A 16,660-nucleotide genomic window follows, 5' to 3' on the forward strand; every position below is an offset into this window, starting at 1 on the left:
TTAACCAATAAATGTAGTATCTATCTAACTTTTCAATCCTTTTGTTCATATATTATTTTGGTTTATAGTCACTCCTTATAAAGCACATACAGAATTTCTTATTTTTTCTCTTTATTTGCATCTTTCTCCATTGAAGCCTGCTCCTGATTTGTGTTTTCCCCTTTTCTGCTTTGAGGACATTGAACTTTACCACCAACACTATCACCAGTCACCTCAAACATCAGATGATTACAACCCATAAGGTTCTATATAATCAATATCCCCGACCTTAATATGGGAGCTTGAAGGGTTTGGAACTATGTTCATATTGAATTGAAATGGTTTCTGCATCAAATACTACATTAATAATTTACAACAACAAAAAAAGTCAACAGTGATACTACCCAAATTACCTGCCTCCAGCATTTACACAAGGCAGAAGATGGGATCCTTGGTGGTGCCATTTGGAGCAAGATGCCACCAGTAGTTCTAAAAAGAGGCACGACGAGCAAAAAGATCGTGGCAGAAACTAGTCCCAAACATAAGACTTCCGCATTCTTCACTCTGAAGCCCAACAGGAGTAAATTGAAAAACACTAAGCGGTCAGCCAGTAATCAATTTTGCTTCTAAATCAAGGCCAGGTAATGAATGCCAATAAAAACATCAATTGTCATAAAACAAAGAAAACTTTTACCCAAGTGTTAACAACCAGGAAGCCAAGATAAGACCTGCACTGATAAATAAAAAGGTATAACACCACATAAGATCCAAGTACCCAGGATAAACTGTTAGATAGTGAAAAGCAAAACAGCTGATAAGATAGCAGCTGAATCAAGGATCCAGTTCATGTAACAAACTAAACCAAGGTAATCACTTACCTGCGAATGGAATCAGCTAGCACATGCAAACAAACAGAGTGGTAATTCACATCTTCAGCTTTCCTATAGACTGAAGATAAAATAACATATCAGGAATCTTTCAACAAACCCCAACAAAAGTCAAGACAGTTTAAGTAGCTCAACTAGCAAAGTCTTCTTAAATCTTAATACATAAAACTGAATCAAGCGATATCATGACATGTTGCGGAACATGAAAGATTCAAACCTTTTTCGTATTGAACCATAGTAGATTCTGTTCAACCTTGAGCCGCTGGCGATTTTTCTCACCTACCAGTGGCAGAGCTACCCAATAACTATGCTCAGGTAGCAAGTATCCCCATGGAATGTGGATTACTAAAAGTGCATGCAAGTACGAACAACACCATAGTCAAAAAAAAAACTTGGGTTAATTGAAACAAGTGAATCTTGAAATCTCTTCCAATATGTTTGCTCAACGGATTATCACATTATTGTTAATCATACAATACTACATAGGAAAGTGTGGAGGATGCAAATTGGGGTAGAAGGTTAGTAGGAAGGAGTGCGTCCTTACTAGTAGGTTGGAGGTCTTTGTTTTGTTACCTGTGGTAGTAGTGATAGTGCTAGTCCTTACTAGTAGTTTTGTTACCTGTGATAGTAGATTCTTGTTTCTTTACTATTTCTTTTCTATAATTGTTTTTGTCCTGAGTCGAGGGTCTATCAGAAGCAGTCTCGTCTCACCTCTGAGGTGGCGGTATGGACTGCGTACACTTCACCTCCCCAGACCCCACTTTACGAGAATATACTACGTATGTTGTTGTTGTTGTACTATCTCCTTTTATAGACTGCTTTTGTCTTGAGTTGGGGATCTGTCGAAAACAACCTCTATACCCACTCTGAAGCAGTGGCATAGACTTGATGTGCCGACATTTGACGGCACATTTGATGTTTTTTAACCATGAATAAATACAAGTTCTTAAGAAACATTTGGTTGGTTTGATTTTTTGTTTGGGGTCTAATTACGGGGAAATGTGCTAAGGCAAGAAAGGAGATAACTTGTGCTAAAAAGACCAAGGGCAATCGAACCTCCGATGAACCGTCACCTTGAGCGTCGACCTTAACCAAAATGTCCCAGTTCCAGAATTTAAGTTCTAGAATTTAAGCGGCAAAGAAACTAACGGGCTGTCAGACCTCCAACGAACCGTCCCCTCTATCGTCGGCCTGAAGCAGAATGAACCAAGTCAAGATTCCAGTAACAGAGAAATGGACGGTCCGTCGCCCAAGCCTTGGAGCTTAAGTAGAATATTAGCAGATTTACTTAAAGGCCACGAGGGAAGAACATACGCACCGTCGCCTAGCTGACGGGCCATCGACTTGACCGTGTAACGTGAGGTGGGATTTTCTTCGAATTTAATTTGGTCTTTAATTCTCTATACAATATATAGCCACTATTAGGGCTTATTTTAGTGTCAAACGTTTTAGGGAGGATGTTGCTATTGTACTTTGAATATTTTCTTGGGTTTTGAAGCAATCAATCTTGGGATAAGACAATTGAATTTCTAAATTCATCTTTGTAAGATTATTCTTCATTTATGAATTACTTCCTCCGTTTCAAAAAGAACGATCTACCTTCTTTTTTAATCGATTTCAAAAAGAATGAACCTTTCCTTTTTGGACAACACTTTAATTCAAACTTTCCACGTGGCATGTTTAAGACTACAAGATTAAAAGACATTTTACTACATTTGACATAACTTTAAATTGAGACCACAAGATTCAGAAGTCCTCTTTACTTGCTTAAACTCCGTGCCACATCAAAATAGGTCATTTTTGTTGAAATGGAGGGAGTATATTGCTTTATTTGTTTCAAAAACTATGAGTGACTAAAATACCCACAACTAGGAGTGTGGGATCTGTGAAAACTAACATCTCAAATGTCAATATAGATGTAGATTCGAATAGTGCCATCATCTGAATTGTCAAATCTTTCATCTTAACCGACTTCTAATGGTTGCAAAACATTAGAACTTGCCTTAGGGTTAACTTGCTTGAGTAAAGAGGTTAAAACTAGGAAAAAGAACTTTGATAATAAGGATTCGAGATTTCTAACTCTCATTTAATGGTAATGTTATATTTAGATTAGCCAATTTAGGGCAACCATTACTTGTAGTTCGAGTGTATATCATCTAATTAGGTCAAGAAACGTTTAGATATATTGAAAAAGTCAATAGCTCTGCATGCTTAGCACTATAGGAATTTATTATCGTTAGCAACCCGATCATGTTATGAAGCCATGGTGAACACAAACTTAGCTCGCTCTATTACTTGATTACATTCGGTGAAAATTCACTGTTGTTACTAAAACATTATTGAAAACTGAATAACACACTTTACACAAACCCCCAATTTACGAAAATAACTGACTAGCGGTGACGTAAGCGTTAAGGCTTAGTTTTCACCTCATTCCTTATGGGGTTCGAGCCCAACCTAGTTGGATTCTATATTTGACGACTGTTTTATACTTCTAAATTGAGGTGTAATTTGGGCGTATCAAGACTCTGTACACTTACCCTCCCCATACCCCACTTTGTGGGAATATACTGGGTATGTTGTTGTATACACTACTATTATCATTTTTGGAATTTTATAATTAACACATTTCTATTAATACTGTTACGTAAAAAAAATTCACCCATAAGTTAAGACCTATTTTCTTCCTCCAAATTAACAAACCTAAAATAGGTAATGAAGGCTTCAATAATGATTTCTTATATCTCTCTTGAATATTCATCAGACTTTCCTAAAACTATGTAATGGGCCATTAACTACATCAGGCAGTAAGAACTGAGGAATTTTTGACCATTCACCTTTTTCGTTTTATATTTTGATCAGCAAAGATTTTTAATCCTTTTCCCTAAGCTCACCTAGTGAAGATTCTGGAAATTTGTACAAGGAAAAGGGGGAATCCCCAACCTAATCTCAAAAAACAAAAAAATAGGTTACCAGGAATCTTAAGCTATATTTGACTACAGTATCACTCTGTTTACGTTGGAACGCACAAGAATTACTAACTACTAAGTAGGTGTTTGAACTTTGAACAATATTTGGTTGAATTGACCAAAAGGGAGCATTTCGTTTCCTGTAGTCTTTCATTCTGGTGTTGATATTCCTTAACTGCAAGTAGAATTTTATATGATTTAGACATAGTCAAAAAGTATTTGGAACTTTATTTTTATGTAGTACTCCATAACCTATATTTGACTACAGCATAACTCTGCTTATATTGGAACGTACAAGAATTACCAAGTAGTAAGTAGGCGTTTGAACAATATTTGGTTAAATAGAGCAAAGGAGCATTTGGTTTCCTGCAGTCTTTCCTTCTGGTGTTGGTTTTCTTTTACGGCAAGTACAATTTTATATAATTTAAACATCCTTAGTCAAAAAGGATTTGGAACTTTATATTTATGTTGTACTCCATTTAACCATCCCGTGTCTTTCCTGATGGAATACCATCATTCAAAAGTGCTCCCTGGGTTTTCATTATCAAAGATTCATTAGATACTTCCAGGAGAGACCCATAGAGTACTACAGCAACATACCTAATGTAATCACAAGTGGGGTCTGGAGAGGGTGGTGTGTCCGCAGCCTTACCCCTATTTTTTGAAGGTGGAAAGATTGTTTCCGATAGACCCCCGGCTCAAGTAAAGCATAATAAAATCAAGTAGGGGAAGGAAGATACAGTAGTGAAGCAACCATGCTGAACAAAATGGAGAAGAGAACCACAGCAACAAACCATAATACGACAATCAAAGCAGAGAAAACAACAAATAATAACGAAGGAGTAAGGACAAGATAGTATATGAGTAATAATAACCGATACTGATAATGGAAACTAGACAATTCTCGACTACCAACTAATCTTCTACCCTAATCCTCGATCCCCATATGCTCCTATCTAGGGTAATGACCACTGTAAGCCGCAAGTGTGTCATGCAGTGTCTAATCAACTCTCCCAATACTTTTTCCATCAAACTTTACCTCTCTCCGTAGGCGGCCAACCTCTCGCACCTCCTCACCGAGACATCTCTGCATCTCCTTTTCACATGCATGAACCATCTCAAGCTCGCCTCTCTCATCTTGTCCACCACGGGGGGCCCTCCCACCTTGTCCCGAATATCTTGTTCCTAATCCTATTTCTCCTGGTATGCCACACATCATCTCAACATCCACCTACTAGTGCAACCCCATATGACTGGGAAGTGCTCCAAGTATCCGCCCACTATCCTCACTCGAGTTTTGGCCCCATCATATATCTCCTTAATCACCCTAATGTAAGTTATAGGTACATTTTCAGCCTCAAACATCTTCATAGATAATAAAAAACCCTAGAGACTGTCTTATGTTTTTTCGAGGTCAATAAATACCATATGCAAATCCCTCTTCCTCTCCCAATACTGCTGAGAGACACCTCTAAAGTGTACTAGAAATTTGGCATCCTGCATCTTATTCCGCCAGTCAACCTATATAACTTTATGTTATAAAGATAAGATCTTAAATCAAGTCCAGTGCTACCATTATGCGTTAGGTATCTTGAAGCTTAGTCAAAGGATCTCGTGTTGTGGACAGAGTGAAGCAAAACTAGTTCATACCTTATCTACTCCTTGCAATGAGCAACGACATGCTTGACTTCCAAAAGGAAAGAAAACCTTGTGCTACGTGAGTTCTTCGTTTGAGTGGTGTATTTGTATCCAAAAGGTACCACATGGGCATGGTTATGTGGTTTCAAATACAACAAAAAGACGCCAAAAAGTTGAAGATACCATACTTTATACAAAACTTATCCTGGACACATTGTAGCATGGAGATAGCAAAAGGTGAATCGGTAACATGACTAGTGTCAAACCTAGGTCATGTCTCTAACCTAACCTATTACGCAAATAAAGATGTCATTCATAATCCAATCACAACAGCCAATGCAGATCAACTGGATGGGCACTTCAGTAAAATAGATTGATGGTGTCAACACTTCGACTTTCCTCTCCTCCTCTCTGTTGACTCTCATTAAGGAGGAGCGAGCAAAAGAACTAATTTTGACTGTGACCAAGAGGCTTACCAAGATTAATACGTGCATAGTTCCTGAAGAACCAAACACCAATGAGATTCACCAGCAAGTTTGTGACAGCAGAGACGATCAAGTAATGCCTACATGCAGAGTATAATTAAGCACGGTACAAAAAAATGGAGTCATTTACAGAAACCTTCAGAAAGTAGCCAAAATTCTACCATGAAGCGCAAGGTGATACACGGACTGAATTTTCAGGGCAATCATTTGGCCCTTTGAACTTATAAACTAAAGGTTAACATCGAAATCATATATATTGCTCATATCCAGACTGACTAGAGTTCAAGAGTGGATATTAAGAAAATTACTTCAGCTATAAATCTTCTCTTATTCAGCAAATCTTATCTTCTTTTTACGGCTCATTCAGAAAAATATCATAGTAGAGAGCTACAAGCTAATGTACAAAAAGGGTGAGCATCTCAGGATAGCTTGCTTTTTCCAAGTTTTTGAAAGATTCAGACAGCCGCAAGCCTGAAGAATCAAGTAAAAAGCCTATGCCTTGTAGCGTAATAGATCAGTAATTGATCAAAGTTAGACCACCATCCTCAATCAAACAACACTAGAACCTAATTATCTGACAAGTGTGATGATTTTGCATTAAAGGACACCTACTTATTTTCATTAAATAAGCTGATAAAAATTTAACACAATGGTGATGATCTAACAAAATATGATAACATCAACTATATCTCGAAAAACAACTATCAGTTTTTCATCAACAGTGTTGGGACACGTACTTGTGCTCAGATTCATCTTGCATAAAGGCATGAAGTGCTTCCACAGCCAAGGAGAATGACATGAACAATAGAAAGAGCTGCCTACACAAGCAATACATGAAGATCATGCCATGTTAGCCCAGATAAATGCAATTGAGTGAGAGAGCCCACAAGCACACAATCAGCACCACACTAAACCATCTAAGAAGAAGCAGTAAACATTTCAGAGATGACAAATGAAATTGTGCATATGTCTAGCCTTATGGGTGGGTAGGAATGCAGGACAATATAACAAATATCATAATGGCTTATTGTCTACTGGATAAGGTTTTCAAAGTAAGAATATAGATTAAACTATGAGATAGATTCCTAAAACAAATATATATGATGTGCGTGTGTGCGTTTACATAAACAGACGGACACCACCTTCAATGTAGCACAATTTGATTGCTTTTTATAAGGCACTGCAGAAACACAACAACAGATCTAGACTTTGGAACATCAAATCTCTATAAAATCTAACAAGCCTATCACATCCGGAAATTAAAAACACAATTTCCTCTTCCAATAGTACAAATTTACACTTCCCAACAAAAATCGACTTCCAGCACCAGAAAAAACCTCTTAAACTTCTCAGGCATCGTACATTGAAAACCAAAAACATAAACAAGGTCCAAATCCTCCGTTATAATGACAGTGCAGAAAAAGATGATCAACAGATTCGAAGGAGTTCTCACATAGATAGAATCTGCTGCTACAAATACTGAAGCACTTCCTTCTCAATTTTTCTTGAGTCAAGCATGCTTCGTGAGCCACCATCCAACCAAAGCAGGGCACTTTAGAGCAAAGGTCTTCAAAATTAACTTTCAAGGTCAATTAGTTCCCAACTCAGAAACAAATTTTATGAGTTCTCTGTAGTAAGAATTCAGAGTGACCATTCCATTCTTTTTAACATTCCGACACAATTCATCTTCCTTCCCCTCATTAATCTCTACTGATGCATTTACCGTAAAAATAACTCCACTTCTTGCATTTCTCAATCAAAGAAATTTCTTCTAAACTGGAAGTTCCAGCCAGTTTCATTGGATACACCAGAAATCAGAACGTGTTATTTATCCTACTATAGAGAACGAAATTGCTCTTTTAATAGTCCTAAGCCATCCCAATTGCCTTTCCACACTAATTTTTTGTCCATTTCCAATCCCAATGCTGACATGAAATAAGTTGGGATTCCACATAGCACAGTATTTACTGAAGTTAACCTGCCCCCAAAAGAACAAACTGCTGTTTCTGTAAAGAATAGATCTTGGGCCTAATTCAACCCCAAAAGCTAGCTCATGATGAGAGGATTTACCAAGTCCATATAAGGAGACCAATCATTAATCCTTTTTCCAACGTGGGATTCTTAACACTCCTCCGCACGCCCATGCCTCGTTAACTAGAGCGTGAACAATATAACATCGGGCCCAAACAAAGAATTGGGATAGGTCTGGCTCTAATACAATGTAAAAAGGGATCTTGGGCCTAACTCAACCGCAAAAGGTTAACTCATGAGGGGAGGATTGCCCAAGTCCATATAAGGAGACCAATCACCCATCCCTTTTCCGATGTGGGATTCTTAACAGTTTCCAAGGAGAAAGTTTAGTTTTGACATTTTTTAATAACTCCTTGCCACACAGACTTATCATTGAACTTTGCCCCTAGTGGCAATCCTTTTTTTGATGAAGTAGATTCATTTAAAGGCATCAAGAAGATGCAAGTGTTAAAAGGATAGGTCAGTTAAGCTCACAAAAATAAGGATTTGAAGCATCTTTCTAAACTATTTTTTGAGAATTAGAATACATTTTTCTAAACTATAGAGCTAACAAAATCAAAGAAGAGTTCTAAATTATTTATAGGAGTCAATTTGGACCAGCAAAAAAGGCTGACTGGACATATGCCTTGCAAAAGATCACTAGAAGTTGAAATTCCATCAAAACACCTTTTGTTCCTCTGTGTCCATAAACACCAAAGGATACACCCAGGGATCATCACCTAGATACTCTTGATGGCTCCTAATGCTCTCTAGGAAGCAGGTGGGCATGCCTTTCAAGGAGGCTCTAGCATGGCCAGTGCTAGACCTCGGGGGTGAACCCAATTTCTCCCTGTCTGAAGAATATGTATTAGTCACATTCCGAAGCATTGCCTCTTCGTTGAAAGTCAAAAGGGAGTGATGTGATTCCCAGGTGGGGATCACGAACGATATATAGCACGACGAACGTTGACTCGACCTAATTTCTTAAGTCAGCCTCTTAGCCACCGACCTCCTATGTTCTCAGTCTTCAATTTCCCCTTTCTTGAGAAAAAGCCGGAAAGAATAAAGAAAGATATTGAGAAAGATTATATACTATATTATCGGTGTTGACAGAACACAGGTAGGCTTGGCGCTTAGTATATCGTCGAAAAGAAAAGCAAGATGCTTATTATCTTTTAGACTTTAATACAATACTCGAAATGCACGAGAGTAAAGTGATTCCAGGGCTGCTTAATCGACGAAGTAAGATAGATGAGATTGAATCGGCTGAAAGAGAAGTTAAGACTTAAAGAAGCTAACAGCAGATCTTAGTTCTACCTAACAGGTAATCCCAGATTCATAATGTGAAATGAAGTCACTCTAGCGGCATGATTATATGATTGAATGATCAAGCCTGCTAATCCGAGCTAAGAATAGGAAATGAAGGAAAAGTTTTTTGAGAACTTGTCTGGCTAGACATTCACGAAATGGGGGGGCTCACCGAAGGCAATCAGAAACTAGGCTGTAGACGAATGGGGAACAGTGGACGACCTGAAGATTACACAGCTGAACGACACACAAGTTTTATTTCGTTTAGCGACTGAGCAGCAGCCAGATGAAACTTTTCACACAGGAAATAGGGTTTGGTGGAACTTTTTTGAAACTGGATAGATGGAAGGAGCAAGATAGGTGCGTTAATACTCGTCTGTCCGGTGATGCTTTGCTCGTTAATATGGTGCGTTTGCCTCTTCACCTATGGAATGTTGACCTTTTCAAGAAGATAGGGAAGCTGTGTGGTGTTTTGTTGTTGTTATTTGTAGTATGCATGATATGTTTAGAGTGAAAACTAGGGTGAGGAAAGGGGGGAGAGTCCCTGTTTCTGTGAAGGTGTATGCTAAAGAAAAAAGTTACAGAATATGGATGTGCAGTGAATTTCAACCTGAGTTTCTCACTCCAGAAATGGAGGAAAACATGAATCTACCCACCAGGAGAGGAGGAAAAGAAGGTGGGAAGGGGAGCAGGGTGGCGGGAGAAACAGGAAATAGGTTGCCAGACGTTATGGAAAGCTGTTGAAAGAGTTGGTAGGTATAGAAGACTAGAAAGCAACAAAAATTTTGAATTGTGGATGGGACGAAAAAACCTTAGCAAAGCAAAAAGACCGCAATACCCCTGGATTAGTGAACCGGGCTGGAGGATTATATTGAACCGGTTCACTAAGCCTCCAGGGTCGAACCGCCAGGAAATCTCAGATCCGGTTGAATCTAAGCCTCAGAGAGGCCCAACCAGCCGGATTCTTAATGCTCCGACGCTGTCGACCGAGCAGATCTCGCAGGGGACAATGTTTAGTGGGTCGGAATCGAGTCGGGAGGTGGATAATAGACCAACTACTGCTAGTTTGGGCCTGCGCAAGCAACAGATGAGTGGATCTGGCGATAAAGAGAAGCCTGATGGCCTGAGTTACTCTTCCTTTGAGGCAGATAATGTCAATACAGAGAAGGGGGGAGGCAAATAATGTCTATCAGCCTTTGATTACTTAAACATCTATCTAGCCTTTTAAAAATACATATCTTATCAGTTGTCATTCCACCATATGTATCTATTTCCTCTGTACCAAATATCAATTAATTCACAGGCATTTGGACATTCTTGGAGATCTTCAGTTTCATTGTAATTTACTGTAAGTCCACCCAATTTTTCTGCCACAATCGGAATGACATTGGAATCTCCTCCTACTATCCAAGGTTTTTGTCACTGATCTGCAAACATGCAAAAGTTTCACCACTCCTGATACGAGCACGATTAGCTTGGAGCACATTAGGAGGGGCTTCCATATATGGATGATATCTTGGAACCCGGATGAAGGCATGAAGAAACAAATACACGAGGCCATGGGCAATCAAGATGCCATTTGGGCAATCAAGAAGGTCCCTTGAGGGTTATTTGTAGAATAGTCACTTTTGGACTAGTTTTGTAACAAGCTATTTTTGTAAAGGCAATGACTGTAGTTGCCTTAGCCGTTTTCATTACTTAGATTTTGAATGATTGTATTGTCTTGAATAGACTTAATATTTAGTTACTCTAGGTTAGGGTAATAATTGGGTTCAATTCCAATCGTTGGCTTAGATCGAGTGATTAGGGTGAATTCCCAAATTGCTTGTTTTATCTTCTTCGCTTGATTGATCATCGAGTTATCATATTCTGGATTCAATTTGGTTTCTCGCGCATTTGATTGAGTTCTCTTTCTCCCTTGGTTTAATTGTTGTTCAACTATCCTTTAATTTTGTTCTTTAATCCGCATTCCGCTATCGATTTTAGTCACCTCCGACTACGATCCTTATCAACTCCTTTTTGATTGAGGAGTCACAAGCTGCATAAACCATTGTCAATATAACCTCCTCCCAAGACTCAGATGAGTTACTTTTACTGCTAGATGCTTAATTGTATCCTTGATAACACTAACGTGGACCTCATCTCTTGCATAAAGCCATATTTTTCTTAACAACTACCCATCCCAGTTAAATGCCCCAATCTTCTTCTATGTGTCCAGACTAGATAAATCTTGAACAGATACATTAGACATTAATCCAATTATACAAAAGTGGTTCCTTCTATTTATTACAGTCAAATCTCTCAAAAGCTTGTTGCGAGTTGATTGGCCTAGTATTCCATAGAAGAACCTTCATCATCGTTGATGACCGCCTCTAAATCAATTATACAATAGTGATTCCTTTTATTTAAGTTAGTCAATCTCTGAAAAGCTTGTTGAGAGTTGACTGACCTTTTATTCCACAGAAGAATTTTCTTCATTATTGATATCTTGTTTTAGAGGCAGCCAGCCTCCTAGGTAATTCTCTGATGGATTGGGTATTATCTTTGGTGTGTTTACCCTTTTCAACTTTAAGATGCCACTTTTGATCTTGTTTGCTTGTCTTGGAGATAAGTCTCCGTCCTTAGCAATCTGCTGAACATTGCTTTCTAGAGTATCTTTCACATCATCTCCTCCTCTATCAATCTCATTTATATCCACTCCACCATCCTATTATTCAGCTATATAGTTTCCTCACATGTTATATCCACTTTGTTGTGAGTATCCGCTTTGCTGTGCTATTTTTGCTCAATTGTTTCAGAATTAGGATTAATCAATCTATGCATCACCACATCATTGTGCTCTTGTTGATCCATCCTGCCTTTGTCCTATGTTGATTTCTTTTCTTCCACATTATTCCCTTCTTCCCTTTCTCCTCTTCTAAAAGTATTGACTGATCATCTTTGTTTTGAATTGTTCTATGATCTGTCATGACATTGCTAGCATGTATTCTGTGTTCTTTGCAAATGACCTATTCACCCATTCCTTAGCAGATTCTGTACCTGTTTGCACATTAAAGGGAGTATCATCCTTCCCTGTGTTCTTGCCTTCTGCAGTAAATTTAACATCTTCTTCATGTGTTGCAAAATTTTTTTTTTTGGTCATCCTTGTTGGTTTTCCTTCTGTTATTTCTCTTCCCCTGCCATCCTATTTGTTTTTATTCCTTTGCGTCCATTCTTGTCTCTTTTGAACATTCCCTACTACCTTGCTACTACTCAGGGTCGTCCTAGTATTTGCATTTGTACCAAACTCATGCTCTCCTGCTTCTTTCTCTTGTAGACAACCTCAAATTCTCCACTAAATGACTCCTTAGGGCTTAGACTCGCCATAATCTTCACTAAATGACTTCAAATTGTGTAGACAACCTCCTTAGAATATTTCCAACAATCTAAACATTTTTTTCCTAAAATGTCTCTATTGATCTTTTGTTTTGTTATAAGAAATCAGCTTATAACTTGAAAGATTTGCTTATAAATATACTTGATGAAAGATTTGCTTGTGTATATACTTGACTCTACTTCTTATTTCTTAAATTGAAAGCTTTGTTTATATATATTATTTTTGTTGAGTTCCTTTTTATTTATGCTGCTTCACTTCAATGAAGTGAGCGCTTTGCCTCTCACCTCTAAGCGAAGCGGACTCTTGTTGCTTGTTTGTTCTTCTCGCTCTCAAAAAGATGGGTGTAACGCAATAGTTACAACAACATGCATGTCCTCTCCATAATTTATGATATATAAGTCTTTCACAGTAATAGCTCCTTTTGTGTCCTGCCATGTACAGAGCTAAGAAGTATGAGGAGCTACATATTTATGGGATCCTAAAAATGTAAACTGCAGCCAGCATATATAAAAGGGGGTGCCAAAAGACAATTTAAATGGAAGAAGGAAGTAATATGTGTAAGAAAAAAGTTGTGATTGTGTAATGTACTTACAGCATTGGTGAAAGCAGACAAAACCTCTAACCTTTTATACCTGAAAACAATAGCAACAACAACAAAATCGAACTTAGTAGTCATAAATGTGCAACTGAACATACTGGTTATAAGGGGTGGAATACTAGACAACTATCAGCTATTTTCTTAATTGTGAACGTTAGACAAACTACAGAAATATCCTAAATTGGCTTAACCTTTAAATGCTGATAGCATTTCCAATTTTTCCAGAAGCTTATGAATTCACAAACTGATAAAACAGAGAGGTATCTTTTGCCCTTCCTATTTTACTTTTTCTTTTGTCTAGTTCTTTTATGACTAAACCTAAATTCTATTCCCTCTGACAACTACCGAACTCCTTTACCAAATTTACTCGTTAAAATACTTCCCCCATAACGTAAGAAGTGTATGTATCTACCAACTTCACAACTGCGCTGACAAGTCACAAACTTCAAGCATGAACAAGTAAAAAGGATTAACAAACAGGTTAGGAAAAAAGGCTTAACCAAAAAACAGAGAATCTCCTAGAAAGATTAGAGTTTAAACCTCACCCATAAGTGTAAGCACAATCAGGCTTTTCTCCAGAAGCGGCCATTGCAAACAACGAAAATGTCAAAAGGCCACAACCAAAGGTCAAATGAAATGCGTCTGACACCAACCCTGATATTAACCAACTGTCAAATTAAATTTCACAAGAGAAACCAAGCAAGAAGTGAATAAGCCGATAAAGAAAGAAATCCAGATTGAGAAAACTAGAATAATCAGCTGTTCTTTTCCTTATTGTTTTCTGGCTGGTTCCACACACCCACCCCACCCCCGGGCCCGAAGCTAAGCAGTCTCTAGTGCTGTCTATTACATTAATTTGAACACCATTGTGAAAATCAAAACCTTTATGCCTTATGTTTTGGATTCTAACAAAGGAACTGTTATTAAAACATACATAAAGTTCAAATTTCAGTATTATCTAACATCTAAAGGATATTCAACCAAAAAACTCTTGACAAATCCATTGTAAATATCCTGATCTTTGTTGTGTCTTTACCTTTGGTAAAGGGAGAGCGACTCTGCTCCATTTTTCTCCCGTAATTGTCAACACAGCCTTAGATAACTTTTTTTTTTTTGTAAATTTAGAAGCCTGGATTCCATTTTAGCTCTATGTTTGGTTAAATATCTATGTATGATAAAGTGAAAACAGAAGAGCTAAAAATTATGGTGCTTAGTTGTATGAATTGGGAATGAACCTTACCACTTTTACCCTCCAAAAGCTTTAGTACTTATCTGTATCCAGAAGCCACCAGTATTACTTACCCTATTCCAATAAACCACAAACCCAACAGAAGCAGAACCTACCACTGACAAAGCAAAAGGCTGCCAGGTTTGTCTACTTTTTCAATTAATTATTTCATATTAGTTGTTTAATTGAGTTAATAACATTTCCCCTCAGTATAGTCTAATTAAGTCAGGACACTTGTTTGTGAATAGTTAGAAGAGTTCACATTATGCAACAGTCAAATTAGATTAACTTTTAAAGTATTTAGACAAAATACTGAATCCATTATCTTTTTAAAATTGTAATCATAAGGTGAATGTATTTATTTATTTAGTGGGTGATAATTATTGTATTTGAATTTGGTTTTATTGTCAATATGATTTACATCTGCAAACAAACAAAAACCAAGGCAAGCTACAATAGAAGACTATAAAGATTCTACAAATTCTAAAATCTGTCCAGCATGCTCTATACCCTTCTCTTTGCACCAAAGCTAGCAAGTCCTCATGCAGTTCCATTTGATTTTCTGAACAGATTAAGCAGTATTCTCAAGACACCTCTTGCTTCTTTCTCACCAAATAGACCACCATATACATGATGGGATCATGCTCCACCACTTCTTCTGACGTTTACACCCCCCCTTCTAATCTAGCAGCTAAGCAAATCAGCTGTGTGTAGCATGGTCCATTTTAGGTAGTGTCAGATGAAGAAACAAAGCCCATAGCTGAGAAGTGATTTTATAGTGTAGGAACAGATGACTATTGGTTTCATTTGTTTCATTGCATAAAGACCACCATGAGGCTATCTGGGAACCTCTTCTTTGGAGCTTTTCATGAGTTAAGCAAGCCCTTCTGATCACCAGCCAGGAAAAACATCTTACCTTAACTAGGACTGTTCTTCCAAATCTTTCCCCAGGGTCCATATATATATTCTCCCTGGTAGTTCCTGCAATCTCCTACTGTAAAGTCTGCTGACTGAAAGTATTCCATCACTGTTGTGCTTCCATCTTATTGACTCTGCTTCCAAGTTTGTTCCCTTAAAATCATCGAGATCTTGTAGCAAACCAGCCACTCTTCCTATTTCCCAATCATTCAAGTGTCTTCTAAAACTCAGATTCCATCCCTGGGGAGACCAAACTTCATTCACCGCTGCTTCTGGATTGGTGCTAAGGATGAAAGATCGGGATTAGCAATCATCAGAGGTTCCTGACCAGTCCAAGAGATCTTTCCAGAACTGAATCTTGTCACCCATACCCACCTTGAAAAAAATCTCTCTAGCCAGCTGGTTCCATAAGTTTCTAATTGTTCTCCAACCAGAGACACCATATGTATTGTTTATTGTATTGGAGCACCAATGCCCATTCAGCCCATACTTGTCGACAATCACTTCCCTCCACAGCGCTTGATCCTCCTTACCAAATCTTCAAGCCACTTGGTTAATGGACATTTGTTTTGCAACCCAAGATTTCTGATACCAAGACCCTCAGAGCTTTTACTCAATTGAGCAGTTCTCCATTTAAGAATAAGGGTGACATTCAGTGTTGCAACAATTATCGGGGTATTAAGTTATTGAGTCACACTATGAAAATTTGGGAGAGAGTGGTCGAGTTGAGGTTGAGGAGGATAGTCTCTATTTCGGAGAACCAGTTTGGATTTATGCCCGGGCACTCGACGACGGAGGCAATTCACCTGGTTCGGAGACTGGTGGAACAGTACAGGGAAAGAAAGAAGGAAATGCACATGGTGTTTATCGACTTAGAGAAGGCATACAACAAAGTCCCTAGGGAAGTTCTTTGGAGATGCCTGGAGGTGAGTGGGGTCCCGGTGGCGTATATCAGAGCAATCAAGGACATGTATGATGGCGCTAAGACCCAGGTGAGGACGGCGGGTGGTGATTCTGAACATTTCCCTGTCCTGACTGGGTTACATCAGAGATCTACTCTTAACCCGTTTTTGTTTGCTTTGGTGATGGATGTGTTGACGCGGCGTATTCAAGGCGAGGTGCCCTGGTGTATGCTTTTTGCAGATGATGTGGTTTTGATTGATGAGACTCGAGGGGGGTGAATGATAAATTAGAACTGTGGAGAGAGACCTTGAGTTTAAAGGGTTCAGGTTAAGTAGGAGCAAGACCGAGTATTTGGAATGTA

At 38.3% G+C, this 16,660-nt stretch overlaps 1 protein-coding gene across 3 annotated transcripts in view; it reads right to left on the reverse strand.

Annotated features, from left to right (window-relative positions):
• LOC107863672 (metal tolerance protein C2) overlaps positions 1–16,660 on the reverse strand; it is a 44,843-nt gene that overhangs the window by 15,775 nt on the left and 12,408 nt on the right. For all 3 annotated transcript variants that reach the window (XM_016709712.2, XM_016709711.2, XM_016709710.2), the window contains exons 2-8: positions 13,796–13,904; positions 13,245–13,284; positions 6,696–6,772; positions 5,950–6,038; positions 858–927; positions 674–712; positions 393–543 (exon numbers count right to left, since the gene is read on the reverse strand). In XM_016709712.2, coding sequence (XP_016565198.1) covers positions 393–543; positions 674–712; positions 858–927; positions 5,950–6,038; positions 6,696–6,772; positions 13,245–13,284; positions 13,796–13,904 — 575 coding nt within the window. The remainder of the gene's footprint in view (positions 1–392; positions 544–673; positions 713–857; positions 928–5,949; positions 6,039–6,695; positions 6,773–13,244; positions 13,285–13,795; positions 13,905–16,660) is intronic.

Source organism: Capsicum annuum, chromosome 3 (assembly GCF_002878395.1).
Source record: "Capsicum annuum cultivar UCD-10X-F1 chromosome 3, UCD10Xv1.1, whole genome shotgun sequence".
Lineage (NCBI taxonomy): Eukaryota > Viridiplantae > Streptophyta > Magnoliopsida > Solanales > Solanaceae > Capsicum > Capsicum annuum.